Here is a 27,574-nt window from a genome sequence, read left to right on the forward strand (position 1 = left end):
GACAGCAAACACCATTCTATTAAACAAAGAAAGGGTCATTGATGGACGAGCAACACTTGATTATTGTTTACATACATAAGAGGAACATAGAAAACCTCGTAAAATAAGCAATAGCCCAGTCTCTACCCCATCACAAGTAATGTGATTCTCTCAGGCCTGCAGCTGTGCACTGTTCTATACTACATTGCCCTTTTTGTCTAGTTTTCAAGATCAGCTTTGTATTTAATATGCAAATTTAAATCTATGGAGCCAATCATATAGCACCATTATTAATTATCCTCTACCATTTTAAGGCGCACAAGTCTGGTAAATAGGCTACCGACTAGTTAATTTTATTATACAGCTGGTCACGTGACTTCAACATTATTAGCATTATGAATTATCCCCTACCATTTTAATGTGCACAAGTCTGGCATTTGCTATCCTCACCCCTACGATAAGGTTAACGTAAAATATAAGTAAGATATTGTGAACATGTAAGCACATTAGACACCATCACAGTAGTAGTTCTGGATAAAATGAATAAAGAAATCAGTCAAAATTAAGCCTTAGAAGATTATCTTCTTGTTATAGTGCTGTAAAACCTGCCTGTATATGATTACAATGAGCTTATTGAGGAGGTTAAATTAAATCTCTTCCTGTTAACTCATTCTGTTCGAATAGCTGGGTGTGGGTCATATTCAGAGTCCCACCGCAGATTGAGAATAGGAAAGCCGGCCTTTATAGAATAGCCGCAGGTCTGAGATCAGCATCTGTTTAACAGCACGTGTAATCTCTTACTGTGGTTTCAGACAATGTGCATTGGATTAGTGCACCTATTTAGACCAGCTATTCAAACTTCCCTATTACGCATACACAAATATTGCCTAAATAAGCAACTTTCATATTTTACAAGTGCAATTTAGGTGCCACAGACACCACTTTCATTTGTGGTAAAATACTCTATTTGTACCACCTAGTGGTCATATGGTATAGTAAGGAAATATGTACATGATTGGTGGTCAATACAGTTTAAAAAGTGTTTTCTAATTTACTCTTATGTGGAACAACAACAGGAAAAGGAAAAATGTCTATATTATAAAGACTTTAGAAAATCTCTGTATTGAACAAATGCATGTGAACATGAAAAAATATATGACCCTGTCAAAACCAAAGTTTGGACAGAATGTGCAATTACACTTATACAAGTGTTTAAAACAAATAAAAGAAAAATCTAGAAATTAAAAATCCTCCACTTTGAAAAGTCAGTAGATTCTTCTACATTTTATCTACATACAGTTTGTGCTGTCATTGTCAAGTTTTCCATTACAAAACATTAAAAAACACAATTCATCAGGCTAAAATGAAATATGAAACATGATGTGATGTGACTTTTCTGAACAATATCACTGTGTAGCTTCACATGTTAGTAATAGAAAGCGTGGTCTGTTTGCAGATTGTGCGCTTTAAGTTCATTTAAAACAGAAAGGCATCAGAGCCAACACGATGTAAATAAAACACTACACTACAACATGATTGAATCACACATTAAAATATCATAGAAATAGTAATAGGAGAATCAAATCATCATCATCATCCACTGACAACAAAATAATATAACTGGTCCCACTTACTCTGTACTAGAGTTAATGGCTTGCACAGGCCCTAGCATTCAAATATTTATTCTTCCTTCTCTTATCAGTCAAGTATAATGGAAAAGATAAAATTAGGCTTGTTTGTCCTCTGAAGTGAGAGTCATGCATGGGTCAAGCATTTTTTTTTGATAAGTTCTATTGTTCTATTATGTCACCATGGTAACAGAACACAATGACCTCATCTTATTGTAATCTTATTATAATGGAATTCTTGAAGGCCTCTGTTTTAAAACAAAGCTGATGAAGGGTGGCCGTAAAAGTCTGTATTTCTCTATAAAATACTAAATCATCAAGGTTAAGGCTGTCTAATATCATTTATAAAATAAGATTTCAAGTTACAGTATGCATTTGATTCTGTTTGCATATAAAACAAATTGTATGGAATAAAATAATGGAGGTGTCATTACTGGTAAAAAGTAGTCCGATTCAATAATGAGGTATTACTTTCCAAATTATAGCCAGCTCTACACACACAAAAGTGTTAAGTCTACTACGTTTCTGAGGCATTCTGGGTGTGAATTCATTCTAGCAGAGCATGTATTTTTGTTATGGGTAAGTGGAGATGATATTATGACACCAGTGAGTGCTGTTTCTGCTCTAAATGCTGAATAAGAGATTTAATCACATGGTCTCCTCATCTTTTGCTGTAGCAAAATGCTTAGGCCTGCCAGTTCAGTCTCCTTCTGATGCAGACATTACACATGACTAGACGTTACTCAAAGACATAAAAACTATCGAACAGAACAAACAGCAATAGTTATGAATCACTGACCACTGTCTGATGACCCACTTGCACACCACAGCATGTGCACTGAACGAACATATTGGGATCAACAGTCAGGGAATGATTACTGTACATATCGCCTGCAAGTGTGCAGTTTGTTATCTGTCTAATATTCTCCCAATTCTAAATGTTTTAGTGTTTTTATCCACATAGATTAATAGATAGTACTGGGCTTCCTTTAGCAACCTCCAGAATTAAGTTAAAACCATGAATAAGTTGAGGTAAAACTTCAATGATCCCAGACTGGAGCGATTCTTTTGTAAAACTCATATGTGCTCTTCTCTTCATAAGGTCCGAAGTGAAGTGGCAGTGACTTCTTGGGTATTTTGTCTGGAGGTTTCCTCTCATTGCCACTGGCTTCCTTCCTGTTGCAGTACCACAGTGTGACCAGCAGAGGGAGGTTTAGTCTTGAGGCATAAAGTCCCATGCCTTTACTAGTTGACCAGGTGGACGTCCTCATATGTGGTGGTTCTGCAGGGTTACACCAACAGACATGATTACAGCCTTCAGTTATAGTACAAAGACAAGCGTGTCATTTTTTTTATGCTGAAATGTATTTCATGTTAAAAAAAATCCTATCACCGTTTAAAGTCGCGATGACAAATCTTTTCCTCTATATTGTTACTGATTATTGAAAACAGAAAATGTAAGACGAGGACTTTATTCTATGCATCAGTTATTGATTGGATATTGAGATTTGGGTGTTGCACTCAAAGTACACTGTAAAAAAAGATTTTTCAAATTTGTAATAAAACAAAGATTATTGTTTTAAAACAAAATACTATTTCAGTCTTTCAACTTCAAAATTTCATGTGTTACTTGCTATATTTCTTTGTAATTCATTTTTCTGTAAAAAGCTAGGATATGTTGAATAATATTAATTTGTTTCTGATGTGCACGGTGCCTCCTGCCATTTAAAGGCAGGTATGCGTTTTATTTTTTTAAGATTAACAGTTTTTTTCTAAGGCATTGTTAGATGCCATTGTTTCCTGACATAGCTATACAAAGATTTGATTTCAAAAACAACATCACAGCTATTAAACTAGTTCTTGTAGTGATTTTAAATCTCTATTTAACATCAGAACGATCTCAAAGTAAAAAGTGGTACTAAAGTAATCAAAAAGTAATCAAATGTAATCAGTTACATTAATATTTAAATAGGGTAATTTGTAATATTTAACCAATTACGTTTTCAAAGTAACCTTCCCAGCACTGATCTATAATATGCATTTAGAAAATAGATAGGGTGAATTTTCATTTCACGCTGACTTTATTGTATAGTAACAACTATAAGATGGTTCATTAGGTTGATTTTCTTACAAATATGATCAGTTTGGTGCTATCAAAGAAAAATTGCCTTTGTGTTAATTAGTGGTGGTTAAATTTGTGATTGCCGATATTAAGAGGCATTTTCTTTGTTTCTATGGTGACACACCTGTCACAGCAGCAGAAGAAAGAGCACAGCGAGGTCTCGATGCCGCGGAACTTTCCAGAGCTGGGTGTGTCAGCGCACTCAGCGATGAACGCATGCAGATCAGTGATATGGACAGGCTCCTGAGTTTGATGCTGAATGGAAATGAAAGGATATCATGTCACTAAGATCAAGATGTTTGTATCTTACTCCACATTTCGTTTTACTACATGCCACATATAACACTTTTCTGAGTTAATCAGGAAAAAAATACTGATGATTTACAATAACAGGAATACAAAAATAGATAATTAAGAAAAATGAAGTAAAACTGATTTTAGAAAATAGCCATTAAATGCAAATAAATTATATAAATTCTATGGTTAAATTGTTATTTTACAAAGACGTATGTTTGTATATGCATGTGTGTGTGAGAGTATATCAAGAACAAAAACATGTTTTTCTTTTCTATCTCTGCATCTGCCTCGTCTTTCACTCTTACCTTGATGGTCTCATAAGCTCCAGTGATAAGAGCGATAAAGAGAGAGAGCACCATGTAAATGAACAGAGAGATGAACGTGTAGAGGTAAACCTGCAAAGAAACAGAGTATATTTACTGCACTGAATCCTGTAGGCACCTGTGTGAGGACATGAAGGTGAAACTCACCTGACTGAAGACCCAGACGAGCATGCTGCTCTCTTGCATGCCACTGAAGGTCACAAACATGTCATCTCCATTGATTAGAGAGAAAAGACACTCAGACGCCAGTGAGAGAGAACGGAACTGAGGAAACAAAACAAAAATGATCAACACCACATACTGTAATGAGAGAGAAGACACGTACATGTTTTTGAAAGTCTCATATGCTCACTAAGGCTGTATTTATTTAGTAAAATATACAGTAAAAACAGTAATATTACAATATAAATGACTGTTTTCTATTTTAATATGTTTTAAAATGAAATGTAATTCATTAATGTGATTCAAAGCTGAATTTTCAGCATCATTACACCAGTCTTCAGTGACTCATGATCATTCTGAAATCATTTTAATATGATTTGCTGCTCAAGAAAGATTTTTTTTAATTATCACTGTTTAAAACAGTTGTGCTGCTTAATATTTTTAGGGGAACTGTGATACTACTGTGAAAAAGTTCAAAAGGACAGCACCTTTTATAATATTATAAATGTCTTTACTGTATTAAATGCATCCTTGCTGAATAACAGAATGTTTTTTTTTCCCAAAAAATTAAAAAATCTCATTGAATGTTTGAATGACATTAACAGTATAAAGTACTACATACGCTTTTTTTTTTCTTCATTCTCTAAAAACATTCTCTCTTTTGGATTTCTCTGAATTTTATTGCATCGCAGCATGTATGAAATTAAAATCACTTTTGTCAAAAAAAGTTAAAAAGGAAATTAAGAAAATGACATATTGCTAAATTAAAAAATGTAAACTTGACAACACATTCACCTAGAGAAAGGGGAATACTTCTGACAACCAACTGGACACATTTTTTTTTGCCTTTTTTTCGGGACATGTTCCATGTGCTACCACATTGAATTATTTGAATTATACTGAATTTGTGTACCTTAACATGGTAGGGTCCCAGCACAATCCACCCACAGAAGCAATAACCGAGGTAGATCACCGCCACACAGCAACAGAAACGGATCACATTAGGGAATGCAGCTCGTAAAGTGATGATGAGAATCTGAGAAAGGAAAACACCATACAGTACATAAAATCCACATCCTAAAAAAGTTGTTTCACAAGCAAATCTCCACTAGAGATGTGGTGATATTTCAGGTGCATTTAGTAATAATAGAGTGATAATAATAATTTAATAATAGAGTGAATGGCACAAAAATAAAAAATGTACAAAAAAAGAATATAGTTGTTACAATACTGTTCTTCAAAGTGTAGTAAATTTTTCCGGGCTTTGTAGTGATATATTTCAAATATATTCAATTATATTTAATATTTTAAATGCACAGTATGAATAAGGTTAGGCAGGAATTTTACATTTATTTTCAGCTGATAGTGAAAATCTAGAAGCAACATTGTTAAAAATAATTTACAAAATAATATAAAAAATAGCCTGGTGTGTGGGTGTGTTTGTTTCTCACATTGTACTTCTGAAAAAAGGTGAGGTAGCGAATAACTCCAACCCAAACCAATAACGTCGAGGTGCCCAGGAGGATCCCGCACTCATCGTAGGATGAGAGGTTCTGAGGGTTGAAACAAAATATCATGAAATAACACTTGCTGATTGTGGCGACCCAATGCAATGCCTCCATACACAGAAATGTTTCAGAATTTCCATTTTCTGCACTGACTGACCTTTAACTCAATTCCGATCTTGATAATGGAGCCTGTGATAGTGAGCACATCGCTAATGATGAGCAAAATATACCATCCGTTAATAAACTCCATTCTGTCTCCCCAACAGACATCACGCTTCAGAGAGCTCCTGAAGTACTTTACAAACTCCTGAAGAGAAATACAAGAGAGAATGTTAGCACAGGATTGGCTATTTAATCACTGTCACATTAATGTAGATTTGTCCGATACAATGTCTTACATTTTGAAGAATGATTCCTCTGATGATCGAGCGACCACAGAGGAGCAGAGAGAGAATACAAACCACCATAACGGCCACATCAAACCACACACGAGCATAACTATCAGCTGGAAACAGAGAGACAGCATAAGTACAAGCATATATAATGAATATCCACAATGTAAAAAATGATATGTGGGGTAGTGGAGTCTTACGGTGTCCAGACACACTGGGGTCTCTACATTCCTTAATGGAGGCCTGATTATCAAGACTGATCTTAACTTTACCACTGTGGGCTTTGTTATCCAGCAGAATCTGAACATAAAACAGGGCCAATTATATACAGTATATCAAATTATTCTGAGTGCATATTTTGTGCATAACTATCAAAAGTTGATAGTTAAGCACAAAAAAATTAATTACTTGGCCAAACAGGAAAAAGAAAATGTAGACTCACTGGGTCAAAATTACATATCGTTTCCTTTTATAGGCATTTAAAATAAAATAATGTATTTTCATATTTTAGAATGCTAAATAAATATGATTATGATATATATATATATATGAGAAAAACTATTGGTTATGCACTCTAACACACTTGGCAAATTGGAAACAAAATCTAGACACTACTGAAAACTAAGGAATATATTTTTATATAAATGAGATCTATATATGCATTTTCTCCATATACATTTCTAATTGTATAAATGCAAAACTAACATTTTTAATATATAGAAATTTATGACATTACTAGTTATGCACCGAAACAAAATTCCAATTGTCCATTTTTTGGGGGATGAAAGTAGCATTTTATGTGGAAACTCACGGTAATAAAGAATGTGTAACAGTCAGGAATTTCATTGTGGATGATGGTCTGAAGATTTATAGCCTTCAGCTGGAACTGTATGGTGACATTAATGAGCCTGAGAGAGAGTGTGTTGATATTAAGAGTTTTAGATTATCAATTCAAATTTCTGAGAAGAAACCTGTATTTAAAAAACCCTGTTTAACTTGCTTGTGAAACTTGAGGGTGAAGTTCCTGTAATCACGGCCCAGACCTGCTGTGGGAGTGGACAAAGGGTTCACTCCAATACAGTCTACAGAGAGGAAGAGAGAAATTCATCACCAACTGAACTTTTAGATATATTTTTGAAAGTGATTCCTGTGGTACACACAGATACAAGGAACTGCAAGTAATAACAACATGCAAAAGAGGAAGTAACAAGATCTTTTAGTTTCATCAAGTTCGTCATTTAATGAATCATGAATTTAGTGCTAGAAAACTAATATTTCAGGTTCCTTAAGTCTTTGCCTTGATCCTAACGTCTGTTATGGTTAAAACAAGGACTAAAATCAGAACGGGAATAAACTTGGGATGAAAAAGAGGCTGGGAAACTGTCACCTGTAACCACATGCGGATCGATGTTGAAGGTGTCGTTAGCTGGGTCGATCCTGCCTTTTTTAAAATACTGCTGACACAGAGAGAGCGCACTTCCATTCACACCAACATTATACACATATGCATAACGGCCCACTGTCGTCTCCGGCAAGGACAGGTACTGAAAGACAAGTGAAAAGAATAGACGTTATATAAGGTGTTAAAAATAAACATGACCACACATAACCAAACTCCAGCTGGGAAAAGCAGAATAGCTGCTGTGCATAAAAGTATATATGCATTTACAATACACTTAAGCAGTTATACAGCCAAACAAACAAGACAGAGGCTGAACATAAGCCAACATGTCTTATGACTACACTGCAAATATATCCCTCAAAACATACGAATTAGTAAATTGATACATTACCTGTTCTATTGTGTAAAACATGTGGTCATAAACATCGCTCTGTGTGTAAACAGCAAGCGCATCATTTGAATCATCGTAGTCTTTGAGAAAAAGGTGTTTAAATGAAGCTGTGTTTTCCTCTTTAAACGTCACCGACATCTCATTGCTTAAGCCAAAAAGTACCAGCTAGACGTAATGAAACAGCACAAAAAGAGAGAGAAATCATTTTTAATAACAAGTGATCTGTGCCAAATGGGACCAAACATTGGCTGTGTATATATATTTATTTTTTCTTGTGTATCAGTCAGCTGTTTATTTGGTTTAAAACTCTACAAGAGAAATTCATGCTTATTAGCCAACCTATTAAACTCTGTGATATTTCAGAGTGCAAAACCAAAGGGTAATTTAGATGGGCCCACAGTAGCATGTCATTGTGGTTAAAGAATAATTTGGGGGTAAAACTCTGAGCTGCAATGCTGCAAAGCTGTGGGATGCATATATGAGCTGTAGAAATAAATTCTAAGAAAAGAGAGTAATTGAAATACCTGTACAGTTACTATAACAATCTTCAGTATTTGCAACACCAGTTTAAAAGGTTTTCGGCCTTTGGCTTGGTACTTTTCACAAGGACTCATGAAGAAATACTTTAACTTCCTGCACAATTCTTCCTCTTCTTGGTCAGCACCTATACAGCCACATGTTACCGGAGACGGCCTGGGGTTGCTATACTCATCCCTGCAGTCATTCGAACCATAGCCATTTACCGGAAACAGTAGCCTATCCTCTTCTGAAAGAGAAAGAGAGTTTTTTGTTGTTGTTGTTTTGAGTGAAATTAATACTTTTTTTCTAAGGATGCATTAAATTGATAAAAAATGACCGTTTATACATTTACAATGATACAAAAGATTTCTATTTCAAATAAATGCTTCTTTTAAAGGAAAGGGAAGGGATGTGTGGCCAAGTATGGTGACCCATACTCAGAATTTGTGCTCTGCATTTAACCCATCCAAGTGTACAAACAAACAGTAGTGAACATACACCCGGAGCAGTGGGCAGCCATTTATGTTGCGGCGCCCGGGGAGCAGTTGGAGGTTCGGTGCCTTGCTCAAGGGTCTCACCTCAGTCGTGGTATTGAGGGTGGAGAGAGCGCTGGACATTCACTCCCCCCACCTACAATTCCTGCTGGCCTGAGACTCGAACCCGCGACCTTTGGGTTACAAGTCCGACTGTCTAACCATTAGAGTAGTGCTTGTAGTTTGTCGTTTCTCCGATCACAAATGCAGACATGGTAATGTTTACGTGGCGCAATGCAACACGGCGCATTTCAGAAAGGCAGAGCATAGAGGAGCAATAATAATGTGCAGTATGTGGAAAATAATGTGTTTTTTTAACCTTAAACTGCATATATAAGATGCATGTCTCCATATCTGCCCTTATCTACAAATGACTATAGCCCCATTGACTCCCTCTGCCAATGCATTGATGAAATGAACAGTTGGATGTGTCAGAACATTCTTCAGTTAAACAAGGAGAAAACTGAAGTCATTGCATTTGGAAACAAAGATGAAGTTCTCAAGGTGAATGCATACCTTGACTCTAGGGGTTAAACAACTAAAAATCAAGTCAAAAAACTTGGGGTGATTCTGATCCTTAGTTTCAGTAGTCATGTCAAAGCAGTAACTAAATCAGCATATTATCATCTCAAAAACATTGCAAGAATTAGATGTTTTGTTTCCAGTCGAGACTTGGAGAAACTTGTTCATGCCTTTATCACCAGCAGGGTAGATTACTGTAATGGTCTCCTCACCGGCCTTCCCAAGAAGACCATTAGACAACTGCAGCTCATCCAGAACACTGCTGCCAGGATTCTGACTAGAACCAGAAAATCTGAGCATATCACACCAGTCCTCAGGTCCTTACACTGGCTTCCAGTTACATTTAGGATTGATTTTAAAGTACTTTTACTCGTTTATAAATCACTCAATGGCCTAGGACATAAATACATTGCAGATATGCTCACTGAATATAAACCTAACAGACCACTCAGATCATTAGGATCGAGTCAGTTAGAAATACCAAGGGTTCACACAAAACAAGGGGAGTCTGCTTTTAGCTATTATGCCACCCGAAGTTGGAACCAGTAGGGTTGAGCGATGCCTACAAAATTGGCATCGGACCATGTCTACAGTGAAACATCGAGATGGACGATGACATCGGGGGGTGGGAGGGAGGGGGGACTTAGGGGGTGTGCCCAAAGCGTGAATCCATATTCAGAAAGACATGGGAAACACATAACGATTGCTAACGGTTGCCTGTTTCATTACAGTACATAAAATTTCACTTACCACATAAACAGAGTTAAGAAGAGATGACTGAGGACCATGGCAAATGGTTTGCAGATCTTCAACATCACTGACAAACATCTAATCTTGTAAAATGTGTGGTAAGTACTGCCGCTCCATAGCATAAACAGAGTAACTCGAGCGATCGCGAATCTCGAAAGTGAAACTAAAAAGTGATCGTGCATTTCAATGCCAGGCATAATAGCGGCTCCCTGATGCCCGCAATTATATACAATAGAGTATAATTACCCAATGACATAACTGCGAGAGAAAGTATTGAAATATGTATTTTCCTCCCATCTCGTATTTATTCCCTTTAGGGGTTCCGTAGTACATGTGATTTTCTCTCCAAACACAGTATTGGGATGCGGCGGATTACGGGGGGCATGGTGGGGGGTAATCACGATGTCGGCTCAACATCGTGATGTCTATCAGCCATCGGCGATGGACGATGGCATCATCTATCGGCCCAACCCTAGGAACCAGCTTCCAGAAGAGATCAGATGTGCTAAAACATTAGCCGCATTTAAATCAAGACTCAAAACTCATCTGTTTAGCTGTGCATTTGTTGAATGAGCACTGTGCTATGTCCGAACTAGTTGCACTGTATTTTATGTATAATCATTTTCTATTCTTAACTGTTTTAAATTCATTTTAAATCAATTTCTATATCATTTCCTTGTTTTTATGGTTATTATTTTTTTAATTCCTTGTTTTTATTGTTGTGATTATTTTTTTAATGACTATTTCCCTTCCTTTTATGTAAAGCACTTTGAATTACCACTGTGTTTGAAATGTGGTATATAAATAAACTTGCCTTGCATAAACACATTGCATTACACCAAATAATGTTCTTTTTAGCAACGTCATATGACCCCTTTAATTTAATTTGAATCAAATTTCACACTAGGATCACCAGACAGACTGAAAGACAAGATGGTCTCAACTACAGCCTAAGGACGTGAACTACTTTAGTCTTACAGTCTACTTTAGCAAGACAGAGATCACCTATACATGCACAACCCGAAACTTGAAATCTGATGCGCGTCTTCCTTAAAGTGATGCGAGATCACTTGAGACTGGGCAGATTGTCAAAGACCTCTAGAAAAGAACAAAAAATTGTTAAGGCTACATTGTTGACCTGCAATGCAGCAAATGTTAAAGGTGCAATAGGAGATCTCGGAAAATGCTAACTTTAGCCTGATAGCACTGAAAGCGAACGTCCCACCCTCCCTGCAATCGCCGTCCAAAGCCACGCCCCCTGAACGCACATACGCTCAAAGAGCAGAATACCAGAGACAACATTAAATTAGGCTACATCAAGGGTTTCCAATTACAGTCCTCGCACCCTCCCCGCTCTGCACATTTCATATGTATATCTTATCACGTCCAACGGTTGCTCTATTTGACCGTAACAAGTGCCCTGTGAAGTGACATCACCAGATATTCTGCCATGATTCCAGTTCAAAGTGAGCGTATATATTCCATACAAAGGGCATTAAAGTGTGCGAGACGTGAATTTAAATTGTATTTATTTACAGAGGTATATTATGTCACACTTCACACTTCTCTAGTAAGTTTCGTCCGAATGAATTATTTCCCGAAAACCGGGAAGCTTGTGACTGTCCCATTGATTGCCAAGTAATTAACACTGTCGAGGTCCAGAAAAGTATTAAAAGCATCGTCAGGGTAGTAATACCTTTTGTAAGCAAAGAAAATAAAAATAATAATTTTTCAACAATTTGTCTCCTCTCTGTCTCTCCGCATCATCGTAGCGCCATTTTGGAGATTATTCAATGAACGCAAGCAGCGTACGCGCTTCTGTGTCAGCCTCAACACAAGGATGTGCAATTTTCGTTCAAATCAAAGCGTAAATACACGTATAATACGTATCTTTGTGTTGTGGCTGATACAGAAGAGCGTACGCATTTTGCGTTCAGTGGATAATCTCTAAAATAGCGCTACGGTGACGCGGAGAGACAGAGAGGAGACGAATTGTTGAAAAAAGTCATTATTTTTATTTTCTCTGTGTACAAAAAGTATTCTCGTCGCTTCATAAGTGATTAATGTCAAAATTTTCATTTTGGGGCGGAGTAACCCTTCAATGCTTCACTCCATAGCAAGTCATAGTAAGGGGCTTAAGACTGGTTAGTTTGTCAAGGGCTGCACGATTTGATGAAAAATCTATGATTTTTCTGATAAAAACTGCACTGTAAAAAAAATAATAAAGTTGAGCAAACTTAAATGTTTAAGGCAACCAGCTTCAGCAGATTTTTTCTCAACTTATATTTTAGGAGATTTATCAGTTTTCTAAACATTTTGTTGTATAAACAAAACAACAAGTTGAGAAAACTCAAAAATCTGCTGAAGCTGATTGCCGTAAACATACAGTGTGTTTGTGATTTAAAATTCAATTAAAAAGGTCTACTGTGGACCTGTGTTTGCAGGGCTGGACAAAATTGGGCAAATATGTTGTGATTACATATGACTAAAAATAAAAACATTAAACTCTATTGTTTTATTACTATTATTAATAAAATTATTATTAATATTGCAATATTTCACAGTACAATAAAAAAAATCAAGAAAAAAAACCTGAAGGGTCTCTTAAATCTCTTGTTGATAACAGTGTGAAGTGCTTCTCATTACAAATTAAGGGAAGATGGTTTAAGCAAATGTATTGCGTATATATTTATTTGATTAAAATAACTGAAAATTTGATAATGACACTATGCCATATTAATTTAGTTTTTATTGAGATTAATCAAATTATACACAGCTACACGCCTACATATGTAACGGAAATATGGTGGAACAACATTTTTCATGCCTCATAAATCACAATCCAGAGTGAAAGCGTCTAATCTAGGCTGAACGGAAAGTGAGATACAAAAGGCAAAAGGAGGTGAGTCAGCCACTTAAATGAGATGAATGATCGCAGCGTGTGTGGGCTTTCATGCCGTTTTAGTACCACAGAGCAGAAAGTACAGACAATCAGCGTTCCTTTAAGTTCCTGTACTGTTCACACTGAGTATCCAAACTGATGTGATTTCCCTGATTTCTTTACTTTCTTGAACACCTGACCTGCCGATGACTGCATGATTAAGCAAAAATAGAGAGAGACTGCGAGTGTTTATGAAACTCTACCTATTGGCTCTCATTGGTCTCTCCAATCAAAACCATCATTGTTCATCTAGCAGCAAATCTCTGAGCCAAGTTACTGGAATCTTTCCTTAAAGCACAATGCCTCAAATGCGCCACATTCTTCTCACTGTATAACAGGAAGATTTTCAATGTAGTCTAGTGAAGTGATAGGAATCTCCACAGCAAAATTGCAGTGGGTGTGGGCATCTGAGGCTGCTCATGAGCACTGGAGAATGACTACAATTGATAGAGTCAATCAAATGCTGAAAAATAAACTGAAAAAATCTCATCCTTCCAGTTTTACAGGTATAGGCATGTTTTCGGAGCACAGGCATACATTAGTTCCTCACACACACTTGCTGTCATAATAAGTCATGGGTTTGACTATCAGCATGTTATAATAACCCTATCACAGATGACATCAAGGTTTGTCGTTCTGCCTGAGCCACCCATGTACTCCACACACCCACACGCAAACACAACACAAACAAATCTGTTGGTACATACATACAGGCCACACAACTATATTATGAAAAACTTGGGATGCACTGAAATTTCAGCAACCAAAAAAGTGCTACAATTACTGACCAAAAGATGTTTTTGTGCACAAAATGTGGATAAACTACAACAGCTGAACTTGTAAACTGTGTGGACTGAACACACTTCACAGAGACCAAATATAATGTTACAATAGCAATATGTCAAATTTGTTTGGTTGAAATATTGAGATGCCTCTCATTGACAAATAACTGTACTATGACTGATTTATTTTCGCTTGTTTTTTTTAGCTAAATGAAAATTGTTATTTTGGTTTCAGTAAAAAAATAAAATAAATTGGTGCAACACTAGAAAAAACTAATTATGAAATATTCTCAAGATATTTTTCTTGTATATATAGAACTAGGAGACATTTGTTAAAAAAAGAGAGAAGTCTTGTTTAAAATTTGAGCTTCAATTAACTTGAGCGCAGCATTTTTTTTTTCATATACTGCAAAAAATGCAACCACAACAGCTGAACATTTCCATCTATTGCATGTTTTTCAAGGAAAAACAACTGAAAAGCTGTACATGCAAAAATGTGGTCTGTGTGAACGTAGACAACATGAATTGGTGTATGTAAACACAAACCATTTTACTTCCATAATTTAACATATTTTTGAGCAAAACATCATAATAAACTGAATTAAGATTTTCTATAATAAAAGGTTTTTGACTTACTTTATAACTTTATCAAATAACCAGCAGAAAGTCCTTTCAGTGGGGGAACTAGTTGCTAAAGATTATAATGACTTTTTTTAAAATAACATTCTTTCACAATAAGAAAAAAGAAAGCAAGCAAATGTTTAGCTACTTAAAAACAGCCCAATTTACCATTATTAGTTTGAACATATAACTGTATTTTAGTCACAAACTTGAACTACTAGGCCATGAAATTGTTATTGAAATAATATGGTGGGATTTCAGAATTGAATACCATGAAAAATGTGCAACAGGATCCGTCAACAATCAGAATAAACAACAACACTGTGGTGTTAAACATAGTTTAAAAACTATACGCCTCCAATCTACAACTCCAAAATATCTGAAACTGATTCACTGGCTCTTGATGAGTAGACCAGTTTTAGATTCTCTTCACATCCAGTGATTTTATGGTCATTATAAACCAGGTGAAATGAAAATAAAAACAGCTGGCAAATGTAGTAATCATTTCCAATAACGTTTATGACTCCATAAGCCCATTGAGGTGTTACTGTAAGAATAAGGTCAATGTGACACAAATGAGGAAGAAAATCCGAAAACAAGTGGAAAATAAATCACATACACAATCTATGTACCAACACAGCCTCGTGATGTAATACTGAATCATCCAAACCACAAAAGCTTTCAACAAACATCAAACAGGGCTATTCTCAAACAGGATCCGCAAGGATGTAACCAAATATTTAGGACTGAGGGGAAGATGCAAGTCATTGAAAACTCCACACAAATCTCTACTTTGCATTTGGGGGGGTGTATGCTGAACAATGGTAACTGTTAGTTATGACACTGAATAAGTGAAACAGATGGTGACCACACGAATCTGCATAATGAACCAAGATTCACAAGCTTGCACAACGCTCGAAACTAAATATTTCTGAGCTCTTTTGAGGATGTGGGACAGGAAAGACTGCTTATGACAAGTACATGTACAAGTTCATCATAATAGCACTTGCAACGACATACAAAAACAGGTAATTATTTATTTACTTCCAGATCAATGAAACCCAATCTGATTCTGTGCTCGTGATCAATAATGCTTAATCAGACTCTGTTTGACATTTGATATTGTTGTACATCCTAGGCACTTTTAGGCACAACAATCACAATACAGAAAATAAACGCACTGTTTTGTAAAAAACACAGGATTATATTTCCACTTTTGCGGTCTAACACCCCATGCACTGAAAGGCTCCATAATAAACATTATAATCAGCATCTAGTTCATAATCGTGATCAAGATCACTCACCGAAGGAAACATGATTGACTTTATTCGCGTCCACCTCGGCCATGTCAGCGGTTTAAAATCAGCGGCATTAAAATCCGTTTAATTCACAGCAGAACGGGACCTTCTGTTCTACAGGCTTGTTTTGGCCCTCAGTGGATCATTGAAGGGTTCCTCTCCGCATGTTTACAAGCGTCCACTCGCTCGCGAGCAGCACAGTCAGCCAACTTCCGAAGAGGTCACGTGACAACACAGCATCACGTGACGCACTCAGAGGCTGCTGAGGTGCCATAAAACTTTCATGGCGTGTGGATACTGTAAACAGAGCTTGTTGTGTATTATTCACATTAAGTGATATGTGATACTGGAAAAGGCTTTTTTTTTTTTTTTGGATGTATTCTCAATTTTACTTTGAAATAAATCAGATAATATACCCTAATGTACCATTTGATTTTCTCTATTTTAAAAATGGCATTGCATTCAATTTAAAAACATATTAAATTTTTATATTAAGTTTAATTTACAGCTGTCTTATGTTTTATATGTTTTTCTCTTAACTGTTTCACAAATGAAAAAACAAAACAAAAGAAAAATAAAACGACTACTGCATTTAAAATGATATGCAAAACATGGTAATTTTCTGACTGTGCTAAAAACAGTTTGGAACCATGCTAGATTTTTTAATATATACAGAATAATATATTATTTTGTATTTGTTATTTATTAGTTTTAACTCACATTGAGTGACTGTTAGGGGGAAAAAACTTTCAGAGAAAATGGAAGCAGGAACTTGCAACCAAATATAGCTTTATAACTTTGAACAGGTTTAACAGATTAATGTTATATTGTTCTGTTTTGTAGCTTGTTTTTACCAGAGCTAAAGAATCAGTGTGAAGCTAAACAAGTAACTTACTGGGAATAGTTTGTGATTTTTAGTTTGTGGTAAGCCATTTGGGATCGAATGAAGCTAGGAGTGGAAGTGGAAGTTTGCATTTGGATTTCAAAGTCACCAAAGACTACAAGTGGTCTGCCATCCACAGAGAATGAGGATAGCAGCCCACCCAGCTCCTATATAAAGGTGCCCAGTTGACCAGGAAGGCGATAAATCATTAAAATTTAACGCTATTATGGTAACAGTTCAACAGGAGCTGTTACCATGAAACTCAAAATAATTGTTATTGCATAGGGAAGAGTGGGGTGAGTATTTCCAATCATTAGAAATGAGAAGACCAGTACCCTTCCAACCTGATGGGGCGTGTGAGAGAAAGGGAAGTTGTTAGAGAGAACAGCAGGGGTTGTGAAGTCTTCTGGACGAATCCAGGTCTCGGTCAAGCCCAAGATACTAAGAGTAGACTGAGAAGCAATGGCCAGAATGAAGTTTGTTGACAGCTGGCTGACAATTCCGGAGACCCACAGAAAATGACAGAGGTGCAGCAGAAGAGTTGCCGATAGGACGCAGCTTAAGATTGCGTTGTCGTCTGCATGTGATGTTAAAGCATTGTTGAGAGAGAACAAGAATGTATTGGAAACATACTACCACCTACCTAATTTTTTTCATATCTCTGAAATAAATGATTGTATTCTTGAAAACAATCTTTTATTGTACTATTGAATAAAATATTAGGACACTGGTGTGTGATGGGTGTTCTGGTGCAATATGGCTGCTGTCGCATCATCCAGGTGGATGCTGCACATTAGTGGTGGTTGAGGAGATTCACCCTTCCATGTAAAGTGCTTTGAGTACCAATAAAAGCACTATATAGATGTAACGAATTAATAATTAATTAAATCAATCTTTTATTGTACTATTGAATAAAATATTAGTTATTAAAGAAATAATTGATAGCCATAATATGGACTTTGGTAAATGCTGTGAATTCCTTCTCACATTGCTGATTTCACCATTAACTCTTCATCTGAACAGTTTATGTTTTTGTATATAATTGTAATCCTTGACCATCAAAACATAGGGGTAGACGTCACCTTTTCTGTGTCATCATGTTTGGTTCAGGAGATATGACACAAAATACATAATTTGGTTGTGGCGGAAAGTAAAATGGTCGTCATGGCAACCACGAGGTGTTTTTGCTATGGCTCCATTTCTGAATATGTTCAGGGCCCGAACCTGTACAATTGTACCAAGTTTCATGATGTTATGAAAAAGTGGACATATCACCTCAAAATTTGCACATATCACCTGGATTATACTAAGTATTACTAATTACTATTGTAACTACTGTACAACATTTCCACAGAAAATATTAACATGGAATAATTTTTAAGGAACAATATTTCCTCATCTCTCCTTGCGGTTTACAAAGACTTTATTATATTGTGTGATGAAAAATGAAACAACGTGAACAAATGAAACAAACATAACAATCCTCTATAATACAAAAATCAAGTCCAAATATAATTCACACTGTAAATAAAACATCTATGTTTATGAGCATATAGCTCTGCAAGCACTAGTTTTGATTTTGACATATGTACAGTGTCTGCACAATTTTGAGCAACTAACAGTTAAAAGGTGTATTTATTTTTTTTCAATATCAGTGCAGTGATACTCAATTCCACTGCGATCCAAGCCTAAATTCAATACTGATTTAATGTACCATTTATTATAATTTATAAACATCTTGTTATGGTACATTTATAAAATGAACACCCAAAAATTATGATCTTAAAGTTCATTAGTGTATCAATCAATCAATTAGCGTATCAATAAAGACATAATTTTACACTGAACTGGACTAGTGATGTGACTGTGTTGATGTGGCTTGTCCTCAGCAATATTCTGTAACATCATTAAAAAAAGAGGGACAGCTCGAGACAGTCTTGAAGTTATTTTGAGAGCTGTGCTAGATGCAGTGAATTTGTCAGCAAAGCTATAAAAATGTGTGGGAAAAAAAACAATGCTGAGACTCCAGACTCAAGGCTAAACTTGAGACTCGATGTGCTTAGCAATCTGCTATCTGCCATCAAGAGTTTTATCACGAGCAATGACTGCCTCATCAAACTTGATCATCAGCGTGGTTCCCTTATGCCAGTGGACAGTGACTTTGGCTGGGAAGCCACTGTGGGTTAAAATAGCCTCCACAATGCCACCAGTGAAGGCTGCACAGTTTAATGTGCTATTTTCTTTAGGTACTGAAATGTAGGCATTGATCAAAGGCTCCTTTTCAATGATGTAGTACGTTTTGTCATCATCATTGGCTTGTTCCAGTTTGTCTGCTTCCTTGCCGAATAATGATTTCCATACATTTACCTAGGAAGAAAGAAATAAAGAGTTAACACTATAGGCTGTGTGAACTTTAGGAGTAGTTCAGCAAAAAAGAAAACAGGCTGAAAATGTACTCACCCTCTGGCCACCCAAGATGTAGATGAGTTTGTTTCTTCATCAGAACAGATTTGGAGAAATTTAGCATTACATCACTTGCTCACCATTGAATCCTCTGCAGTGAATGGGTTATCACAATCATCCACAAATAATGACTCCAGTCCATCAGTTAAACAGTCTAAAACCGTTCTAAACAAATATATTGGTGGATTTTGATGTGAGAGGACAACAGGAGAAGAAGAAGCAGCAATATTACAAATAACAGACTTCTATTTTGGCCAGAAGTGATGGTTAAAACTGCTTAATAATGGATTTGTTTCTTACAAACATAAGACGTTCAGTGAATTATTATGATGTTCATATCAGCAGTTTGGTCTCTCATTCTGGCGGCACCCATTCACTGGAGAGGTGAGCAAGTGATGCTAAATTTCTCCAAATATAAAGAAACAAACTCATCTTTGATTCAGCAGAATTTCAATTTTAGGTGAACTGTTCCTGTAATCAAAAATGATCTACACTCTGCAAAACAAATAAACAGTAATACCTTAATAAAGAGAAGTATGTTCAAAACTTTGGTCTCTCTTTTCCCGTTTTTCTCCCTCATCACAAGAACATCCAGAAGGCTGGCTCCAACCCCCTGACCCATGTCAGCCAGCCGGGCCTGGAGCTCAGACACCGAGTACACACGGCTCTGGCAGTACTGCACCATCTCCGAGAAGAGCAGCGCAAACGCACTCACGCTCACCTCTGTTTTGGGACGTGTGAGCGAGCGCTCGAGGATCGCGGATTTGCCTCGCGTGAAGCGGACCTCCATTGCGTCCACACCGAAACCGAATCACAATCTGAATCAAAAAGTCCTGCAATATAAACAGTTTTGAGTTATAATCCAGCATATTATAATTTGCAGATAAATAATACGCCAAACGAGCCACCTTGTACCGAAACTAGGATATTATAAAGCAGGTATCACAATCATATTTCACTGTGTATTAGCGTTTACCTGCTGTTTTGGGTTTCAGTTCCGGATGATGCCACGATTAGTGCAAACGCTTACTGTTCCCTTGTTCTTCTTCTAATGATGCTTTATGGCGGATGGCAAACCAACTTTTGGTGTATTTACCGCCGCCAACTGGACTGGAGTGTGAAGTACTAACAATAATAATTAAAAAAATTAAAGAAGTAATTAGTAAATTCTCCTGATTAGTCCTATTCCTTTAATATATTTTATAATAGCACCATATATTTTACCTTGTTCTGCATGCTTTTTCAAAAGACTTGATTCAACACCTATATTTCTTACTTCCTTAAAGAGTTTAAACCTTACAGTTTATTAAAACATGCTCTATAGTTTCAGCCTGATTACAATAAATACACTGACCTGTTTTCCTATATTAAAAAGAGATTGATTTAAACTAGTATGTCCTATTCGGATGCAAGAAATAATTGTATCTTTTATCTTTTTCCTATTCCTACAAACACTTCTTCCATTTCCTACTTGCTGCTGAATATTATATATATGTCTACCCTTGCTATCACAGTTGCATACTTCTTGCCATTCATTGTTTATGAATTCTTAAATTTTCTCTTTAATCTAAGAGTCACTTGAATATCTATTTCTGTGTGTTTAAGAGCTTGCTCAGCTCTTCATTGGCCTCCACTACCACATGAGCAGGAACCCGCTTACATTAGCTACTTATGCTTAACAAACTTGCAAGAATCTGATATATCATGTCTTGATGATTTTACTCCACTTGCAAGGCTCGATATTGCTGCTTAAGAGTCAGAACATATAACTACTAACCTTGGTTTTACATCCTCCACCCACTGGAGTGCTACCACCATGGCAAGTAATTCTGCAGTATACACGGATACATGATCAGTTATCATTTCTTAATACTAGTTTGAAACTTTGGAATAAATACTGCAGAGATAGGGTCTTTAGAACCATCAGTAAAAATACTGATCTAAATACTGCTGTGCAATAATGTTCTTAGGGGTATCTTTCTCATTCTTAATTATTATTTGTAATATAAAATCTACTTTTGGTATTGGAAAAATCCATGGATAATATCACAGTTGGGCTAACTTCTCAATCTGCAATATCACCAACTACTTGTGCCTCCCTTTTAGCAATCCATCCTGTTCCCTTGTGACCGGATATTTTCAAAATAAAAGTTGTACAGGAAATAGTAATGTAAATGAAGCACGTTGTTTGTATTTGAGTGAAGTTTTGTAGTGTATCAGATTTAAAAGTTCAAAAATATATTTCTGTTTTATTTATTTTCCAGATGTATTTTTCGGGAAATTAACATTCAGCGACAAGGGCTTTTATTTTGAAATAATTTAAAAGTCACTGGAGAAGCTGCACCTTGCTCACAGTGTCTGATGTTCTGTCTTAAATAGTGAACTTGAAGACCAGGCGATATATATATCTCGATGTAAGTTTAACGTATCAACATGTATTTTATATAGACGTATTTCTTTATAATGTTCCTGGACTATTTAGGAGCATAAAAGCTTCTGAAATTCATATGTTAAATTATTTTAGTTGCATGTCTGTTCTGCATCTGTGAAGTTAGTCAGCAAACTTTTGTGTTCGCATGTCATGATCAAATGAATAAGGTGTAAGCTAGGGTGCCCTCCAAAATTTACAAATATATTTTTCAATTAAATCTGCAGGGTGTGAGAATGCTGCCTGCCTTCACGAGCCTCAGACACTTTGCCACAAACACGATGAGGAGAGCAGGTAAGAAACTGTCTTTTTTATTGAAAATTTTGCTGGGTAACATTCATCATCAAAATTAACTTTCAAACATGTAAGAAGCACTGTTCACAAGTTTTCATATTTTCTAGAATATACATGGTTATGAATTTAATTATGACTCTTCTGTACTTCGACACAGCGTCTGAGTTCAGGATGACTGTCCCATGGGGAGAGATGAGAGGTCAGGTTTGGGGTCCTTCTAATGGCCGTCCCGTGCTGTGCTTGCACGGTTGGGCTGACAACTGTGGGACGTTCAATACCCTGATTCCATTGCTTCCTAAAGGTATAGTGTTTCCGAGTCCAGAGAATTTATTTACATTATGAAGGTCCACATGGATAAATTCATTCTTACACACCTCATCTACAAACATTACTGAAGTGAAATTAATTCCTGTTCTCTTTTGTTTTTCCACATCTCTTCCAGACTGGAGATTCGTAGCCATTGACTTTCCAGGTCATGGTCTCTCGTCTCATAGGCCTGATGGATGCTTTTACAACTTCCCTTTGTATGTGGCAGATGTGCGGCGAGTTGTAGAAGGTTTGAAGCAACTCGGCCTTTGTTACAAACAGTAATGAATCATCAAAAAAGTATTTTGCCTTATTTTCAAGTTGAAATATCGAATAATTCTTGAAACGAGATAAACGTACTTGAGAAGCAACACTAATTAATTTAGTTTTATTTTAGTGCATTTTGGCTTTTTAATTTAATTGTTTTATGCATAAGCAAGTGAAAAAAATCTGCTTTTGTGGAAAGACAAAAAAAAACTTATATTCAAGACACAATCTATGAAAACAAGCCTGTTATCTTGGTTTCCTTAAAATGTATCTCAAGGCAAAACATCGTTCTATATTTGTATTTTTTTTTTCATGCAGCTCTTCAGTGGAAACGATTCTCTATCATTAGCCATAGTATGGGTGAGTCAGCTTTGTTACTGCTGTCTTCATTCACTGACAGGTCATAATATATGTGAAATTACAATACAAATAAGTAACACATTCAAATGAGCAGAAGCTGTTTTTGACCTGGGATAGTTATTTGGGTTTATTATTTGATGTTTCTTTAACAGGTGGGAATGTGGCAGGAATAGTGAGTATCAGTATAATTTTTTCATATTTCTGTAAATGTTGTAGTTGTTTAGTACAGTGTTTCTCAACTGGTTTTGCTTCATGACCCAGATTTGACATAATATCACAATACTAAAATGATGCAGTTTAAATGAAAGTGTCTTTAAATGATTTAATGTTACGGTGAGCAGTAAAGGTCCGACAGTTTGCAAAATTATTAACTTTTTGCTATCTTCCTGTGCTTCCTAAGGCGGCCTAGCATTGTTTTTATATGCTGTCCTTGAACGGATACATTTTTGGTTTTGCAACAACTAAGAATCAATGTTCCTTCTGGTTTTCCAGTTTAGTGCCTTGTACCCAGAGATGGTTGATACTGTAGTTCTCCTGGATACTTATGGATTCCTCCCAACACAATTGGTAACAATAAATGGAGCATTTAGCTGTAAATCATACAGAAGACTTCTTATTCAACATGTATGCGGCAATGATAACACCACATGTTTATTTGTCCTCCCTCAGACTGAGATGTTTAAGAACATGAGGAAAGGGATAAATGATCAAATCCAGTATGACAACAAGATGGAGGAGAGGAAAGAGAGGGTGTACACGTATGAGAAAGCCAAAGAAAGGTGAAGAATGCCTGATGTTTATTTACAGACACAAATGTATAGCACATTAGTCTTCTTTTTTTGTTTTTCTGTATTCTGTTGAGTTTTAGCCATATGTTCTTTCCCACAATTTTAAGGTCTGACTTCTAAAAATAGACATCTGATGCAGTGCGATCCAGGCAGACAAAGTCTTTCAGTACAATTGTAATTGTATCATTTATAATTTTTGTCTTTAAATAAATTATAATTTTACTGAAAGACTTTATCTGCCTGGATCGCACTGTAATTCAATTACAGTCCTTTTTTTCTGGAATATTGTTGTTTATTATGAATGATGTATAAAAATGGATAAAATCAAGTCACAATAGGGAAGAAAAGGTGATTGCATTTCATGCCAACTTCAATTTTTTTTTAACTTTTTTTCAAAATATTTTTCTCTAACAAAATGTTTGCCGTTTTTAAGTTTTGATTTATGATTTGTCCACCTTATATTGATTGCAAAGTTGAAATTTCAGCATCATTATTCCAGTTTTCAGTGTCACATGATCCTTCAGAAATCATTCTGATATGCCAATTTAATGCTCAAGAAACATAGCTTATTGTTATATATGTTGAAAACAGTTTCAAGATTATTTGATGAATAAAAAAAATCTAATTTATTATTATCATCATCCTCTTTTAGGTTGAAGGCTGCAAACCCCTCCCTTTCCGATCAGTCTGCAGACATTCTGTTAGAGCGAGCGGTCAGAGAAGTTGAGGGAGGTAATACATGCAGCAATTGCACACTTTTTCTATGAACCCAGATTTTCTCACTTTTTAACTAAATTACTTCCTTTCTCTTGAAGGATTTGTATTCACCAGAGATTTCAGGATCAACCTGGTGAGCCATTTCAGTATATTCATTCATTCCTTTACATTCAGGTTTATTCACGATAACAAGATTTCAGATTTAGTGTAACTGTTTGACCCATGTGACAGATCTTCCAAAAACTCATATTATCATATACAGTGGTTTATTCCCTTTTTTTGTCATGGTTTCTTCTATACAAATGTGTTGTGTTTATGAAGGAACGTATAAAAACACACTATACACATGATGATAAACGTTTGTTCCTTTTCTCTCTTTCGAAATCTCTCTCTTTTTTGGCCAACTGGTGATATTTGGTTTTGTTTCAGAAAAACATTGTGAATTACAGTATGGAACAGTGCCTCTACATGATATCACTAGTTAAAGCCCCAGTGATGATACTGTTGTGAGTTCACACACACACGCACACACAGTTTTCAAGTTCTTCAAGTGTTCATAATGTTCAGGAGAAGCACTGTGCACATTTAAGCACAATGCTGAAAATTAGAGATGCACCATTATTCAAATTCTTTATAGTACTGAAAAGAAGATAATTATTTTCATGTTATGGCCAGAAACTAATAACTGGCAGATATTAAACCCTCTGCTATTATATCTAAATAATTTCAAAATGAAAACTAAAAGTTGAAGATCAGTCATTTTAAATGGTAAATGTCAGTTTAGGTATCATAACCTTATAATAAATGTACAGTCTGAAAAATATTTCAAATATACTGCATGGCCTACAAAAGCATTAAGTTAAATTTAAAATGCCTGAATATCACCTATCTATCAATAAGATATATATAAACCAAGTGGCATCTGCGAACAATTGTATAAATGCGTGTTAGGTATGGCTGAAGTAAATTATTAACTAGTTATAAATGCATTGTATTTTTATCCACACGTCAGTTACGTACACTATCAGACTGCATTTGTGTCCTGTGACATACGTTGCCTCATTATTTCAAAATCAAAGATGTGTCTTTTGTTCAGGGCAAAAGACGGCCTGTTCAAAACATTTGTTCTACCTGATGGAGGTGTCGATAAGATTCTGAAGAGCTGGACTGAGCAAAAAGTGAGATGTGCGCACATACAAACAAACATAAGTGCGAAATGTCTGTCTGGAATGGTATTATCTAGAAATGCCTTTCTCATTCTTCTCAGGTCACCATTGTTGATGTGGAAGGGGATCATCATATTCACCTCAACAAACCTGAGTCCGTGGCCTCCATAATCACTGATTTTCTTCAGTCACACAGTCCTGACAAAACAGAGAGCGAATCTAGCAATAACCAGTCTTCCAAATTATAGCACACACATGCTGATTCATATAATGAAGTAGCCTATACTGATACAGAACATTCATACCATTAACCAGTTCTTTATACTGTTATACGTTAAGCATCACAAACCTAAAACCTTCAAATTATAAAAGGTGTTTTATTAGGAAACTTTCAGAATATTTCCAGTATTTTGCACTATCCATTTGCCTTCCATTTTTAACAAGAGGTTTAGTCCCTGCGGATGGAAATCTCCCTCACAGCATGATGCCACCACATTCACACCTCACAGTAGATATGGTGCTTTTTGAGACTTGGACAGGTGTGTAATTGGCAAAATACAAATGCTGCTGACAAACTTTGAAAATGGTATTGGAAAAAAAAAAAATGGGTTTAGTGCTGAATCGCGTTATGCATTACCAGATTGAATCTGCTCAAAGAGAAGCTGGCTATATGTGATGCACATAAAAGGTTTTTTAAAATGTCTGTTAATGTTAAGAAGTGTTAACTAAAACATCTGTTCATTTTTACTAAAGATTAAAGTGTATAATTAAATTTGTGTAATTTGACTTTTTTGCGATTATTGGGGCAAATAATAGTTCTGTCACTATAAATTCCAAAGCTACAGTGGCCAAAAAAGTATTTAGACAATTAAATCAGGTTTTAAAATGAATTAATGTTCAGTTCAAACTTTTATGGTCTGTAAGAATTTGTTTTTGAAAGATGCTTTTATGCATATATTAACAAAACAGTAATCGCAGTAGTAAGACAATAATGTTGGGAAATATTATTACGATTTAAATGAACTCCTTTCTGTATTTTATTATATTTTTAAAATGATGCCAAAGCTGAATTTTCAGCATCATTACTCCAGTCTTCAGTATCAAATGATCCTTCTCAAATCATTCTGATATACTCATTTGCTGCTCAAGAGACATTATTATCAATGCTGAAAACAGTTGCACTTTTTTCAGAATTGTTTGATGAAGAGAAAGTATGAAAGAACCGCATTAATTTAAAATTGAAATCTTTTGTTACATTATAAATGCTTCGGCTGTCACTCTTGACCAATTTAATGCATCCTTGCTGTATTAATTAGTATTATTTAAAAAAAACTTACTGACCCCTGAACTACTATGCATATGTGTGTGTGTGTATATATATATATATACTGTATATGTATGTATAGTGTGAACTGTACTGTGTGTGTTTGCATCGCTGTATTTATGAATGTGCAGATTGCTGTGAATGTGTCTGTGTGTTTGATTTCCTTCAGGCTTTGCTGAAAGCTGCACATCTTGCATTTGTCTTGCGCTCATATGTAGGTCAGTGCTGCTCAGTTTTGCTTGACATTTGAGACTATCAATAGCATGATACTCTAAAGACCAACAACTGTGTAATGGGAGCTATTGTGATGAGATTGTATTTGTGTGTGCTTGTTTATAAATGTGCTTTATGTATATTCAGTCAAGCGTTGATCACTTCGAGCTAGTATAAGAGTCATGTAGCAGCTCC

At 35.8% G+C, this 27,574-nt stretch overlaps 3 protein-coding genes across 6 annotated transcripts; 1 reads left to right on the forward strand and 2 right to left on the reverse strand.

The window, feature by feature from the left end:
• Positions 1-16,411, reverse strand: LOC306874284 (mucolipin-1-like). 2 transcript variants are annotated; one of them, XM_079424229.1, is made up of 15 exons: positions 16,177-16,411; positions 8,729-8,970; positions 8,205-8,369; positions 7,799-7,955; positions 7,412-7,493; positions 7,223-7,319; positions 6,612-6,711; positions 6,418-6,524; positions 6,177-6,326; positions 5,963-6,064; positions 5,425-5,547; positions 4,497-4,613; positions 4,332-4,421; positions 3,854-3,984; positions 1-2,889 (listed from the first exon to the last, which is right to left on the reverse strand). In XM_079424229.1, exons 1-15 carry the CDS (start codon positions 16,217-16,219, stop codon positions 2,853-2,855), a joined length of 1,743 nt encoding a protein of 580 aa, XP_079280355.1. In that variant the 5' UTR covers positions 16,220-16,411; the 3' UTR covers positions 1-2,852. The 2 variants fall into 2 exon arrangements, with proteins under 2 accessions (XP_079280355.1, XP_079280354.1); XM_079424228.1 differs by having other exon boundaries at positions 1,057-2,889; positions 6,418-6,711; positions 16,177-16,373.
• On the forward strand, positions 15,715-27,524 carry LOC306874286 (serine hydrolase-like protein). 2 transcript variants are annotated; one of them, XM_079424232.1, is made up of 13 exons: positions 15,715-15,900; positions 22,172-22,238; positions 22,396-22,539; positions 22,681-22,794; positions 23,130-23,171; positions 23,324-23,343; positions 23,664-23,738; positions 23,841-23,950; positions 24,612-24,691; positions 24,775-24,809; positions 25,106-25,182; positions 25,773-25,854; positions 25,944-27,524. In XM_079424232.1, the coding sequence occupies exons 2-13, from the start codon at positions 22,181-22,183 to the stop codon at positions 26,088-26,090; spliced, it is 984 nt and encodes a 327-aa protein (XP_079280358.1). In that variant the 5' UTR covers positions 15,715-15,900; positions 22,172-22,180; the 3' UTR covers positions 26,091-27,524. The 2 variants fall into 2 exon arrangements, with proteins under 2 accessions (XP_079280358.1, XP_079280357.1); XM_079424231.1 differs by lacking the exon at positions 15,715-15,900 and adding an exon at positions 21,833-21,930.
• On the reverse strand, positions 18,433-21,643 carry LOC306873470 (trafficking protein particle complex subunit 5-like). 2 transcript variants are annotated; one of them, XM_079422790.1, is made up of 4 exons: positions 21,294-21,643; positions 20,493-20,641; positions 20,037-20,349; positions 18,433-19,420 (listed from the first exon to the last, which is right to left on the reverse strand). In XM_079422790.1, exons 3-4 carry the CDS (start codon positions 20,304-20,306, stop codon positions 19,124-19,126), a joined length of 567 nt encoding a protein of 188 aa, XP_079278916.1. In that variant the 5' UTR covers positions 20,307-20,349; positions 20,493-20,641; positions 21,294-21,643; the 3' UTR covers positions 18,433-19,123. The 2 variants fall into 2 exon arrangements, with proteins under 2 accessions (XP_079278916.1, XP_079278915.1); XM_079422789.1 differs by having other exon boundaries at positions 20,741-21,643.
• Positions 27,525-27,574: the final 50 nt, after the last annotated feature.

This window comes from Barbus barbus, assembly GCF_936440315.1.
Source record: "Barbus barbus genome assembly, chromosome: 8".
Lineage (NCBI taxonomy): Eukaryota > Metazoa > Chordata > Actinopteri > Cypriniformes > Cyprinidae > Barbus > Barbus barbus.

Excerpts from the sequence above, each read along its gene's own strand:
- LOC306874284 (XM_079424228.1), bottom strand. The coding sequence starts at position 16,219 with ATGGCCGAGGTGGACGCGAATAAAGTCAATCATGTTTCCTTCG. Across the intron at positions 8,370-8,728 it reads TTGTTATAGTAACTGTACAG|CTGGTACTTTTTGGCTTAAG; the intron begins GTATTTCAATTA and ends CATTACGTCTAG. Across the intron at positions 3,985-4,331 it reads GAGCTTATGAGACCATCAAG|CATCAAACTCAGGAGCCTGT; the intron begins GTAAGAGTGAAA and ends ATTTCCATTCAG.
- LOC306873470 (XM_079422790.1), bottom strand. The coding sequence starts at position 20,306 with ATGGAGGTCCGCTTCACGCGAGGCAAATCCGCGATCCTCGAGCGCTCG. Across the intron at positions 19,421-20,036 it reads ACATACTTCTCTTTATTAAG|GTAAATGTATGGAAATCATT; the intron begins GTATTACTGTTT and ends CTTTCTTCCTAG.
- LOC306874286 (XM_079424232.1), top strand. The coding sequence starts at position 22,181 with ATGCTGCCTGCCTTCACGAGCCTCAGACACTTTGCCACAAACACGATG. Across the intron at positions 22,540-22,680 it reads GATTCCATTGCTTCCTAAAG|ACTGGAGATTCGTAGCCATT; the intron begins GTATAGTGTTTC and ends CATCTCTTCCAG. Across the intron at positions 22,795-23,129 it reads TGTGCGGCGAGTTGTAGAAG|CTCTTCAGTGGAAACGATTC; the intron begins GTTTGAAGCAAC and ends TTTTTCATGCAG.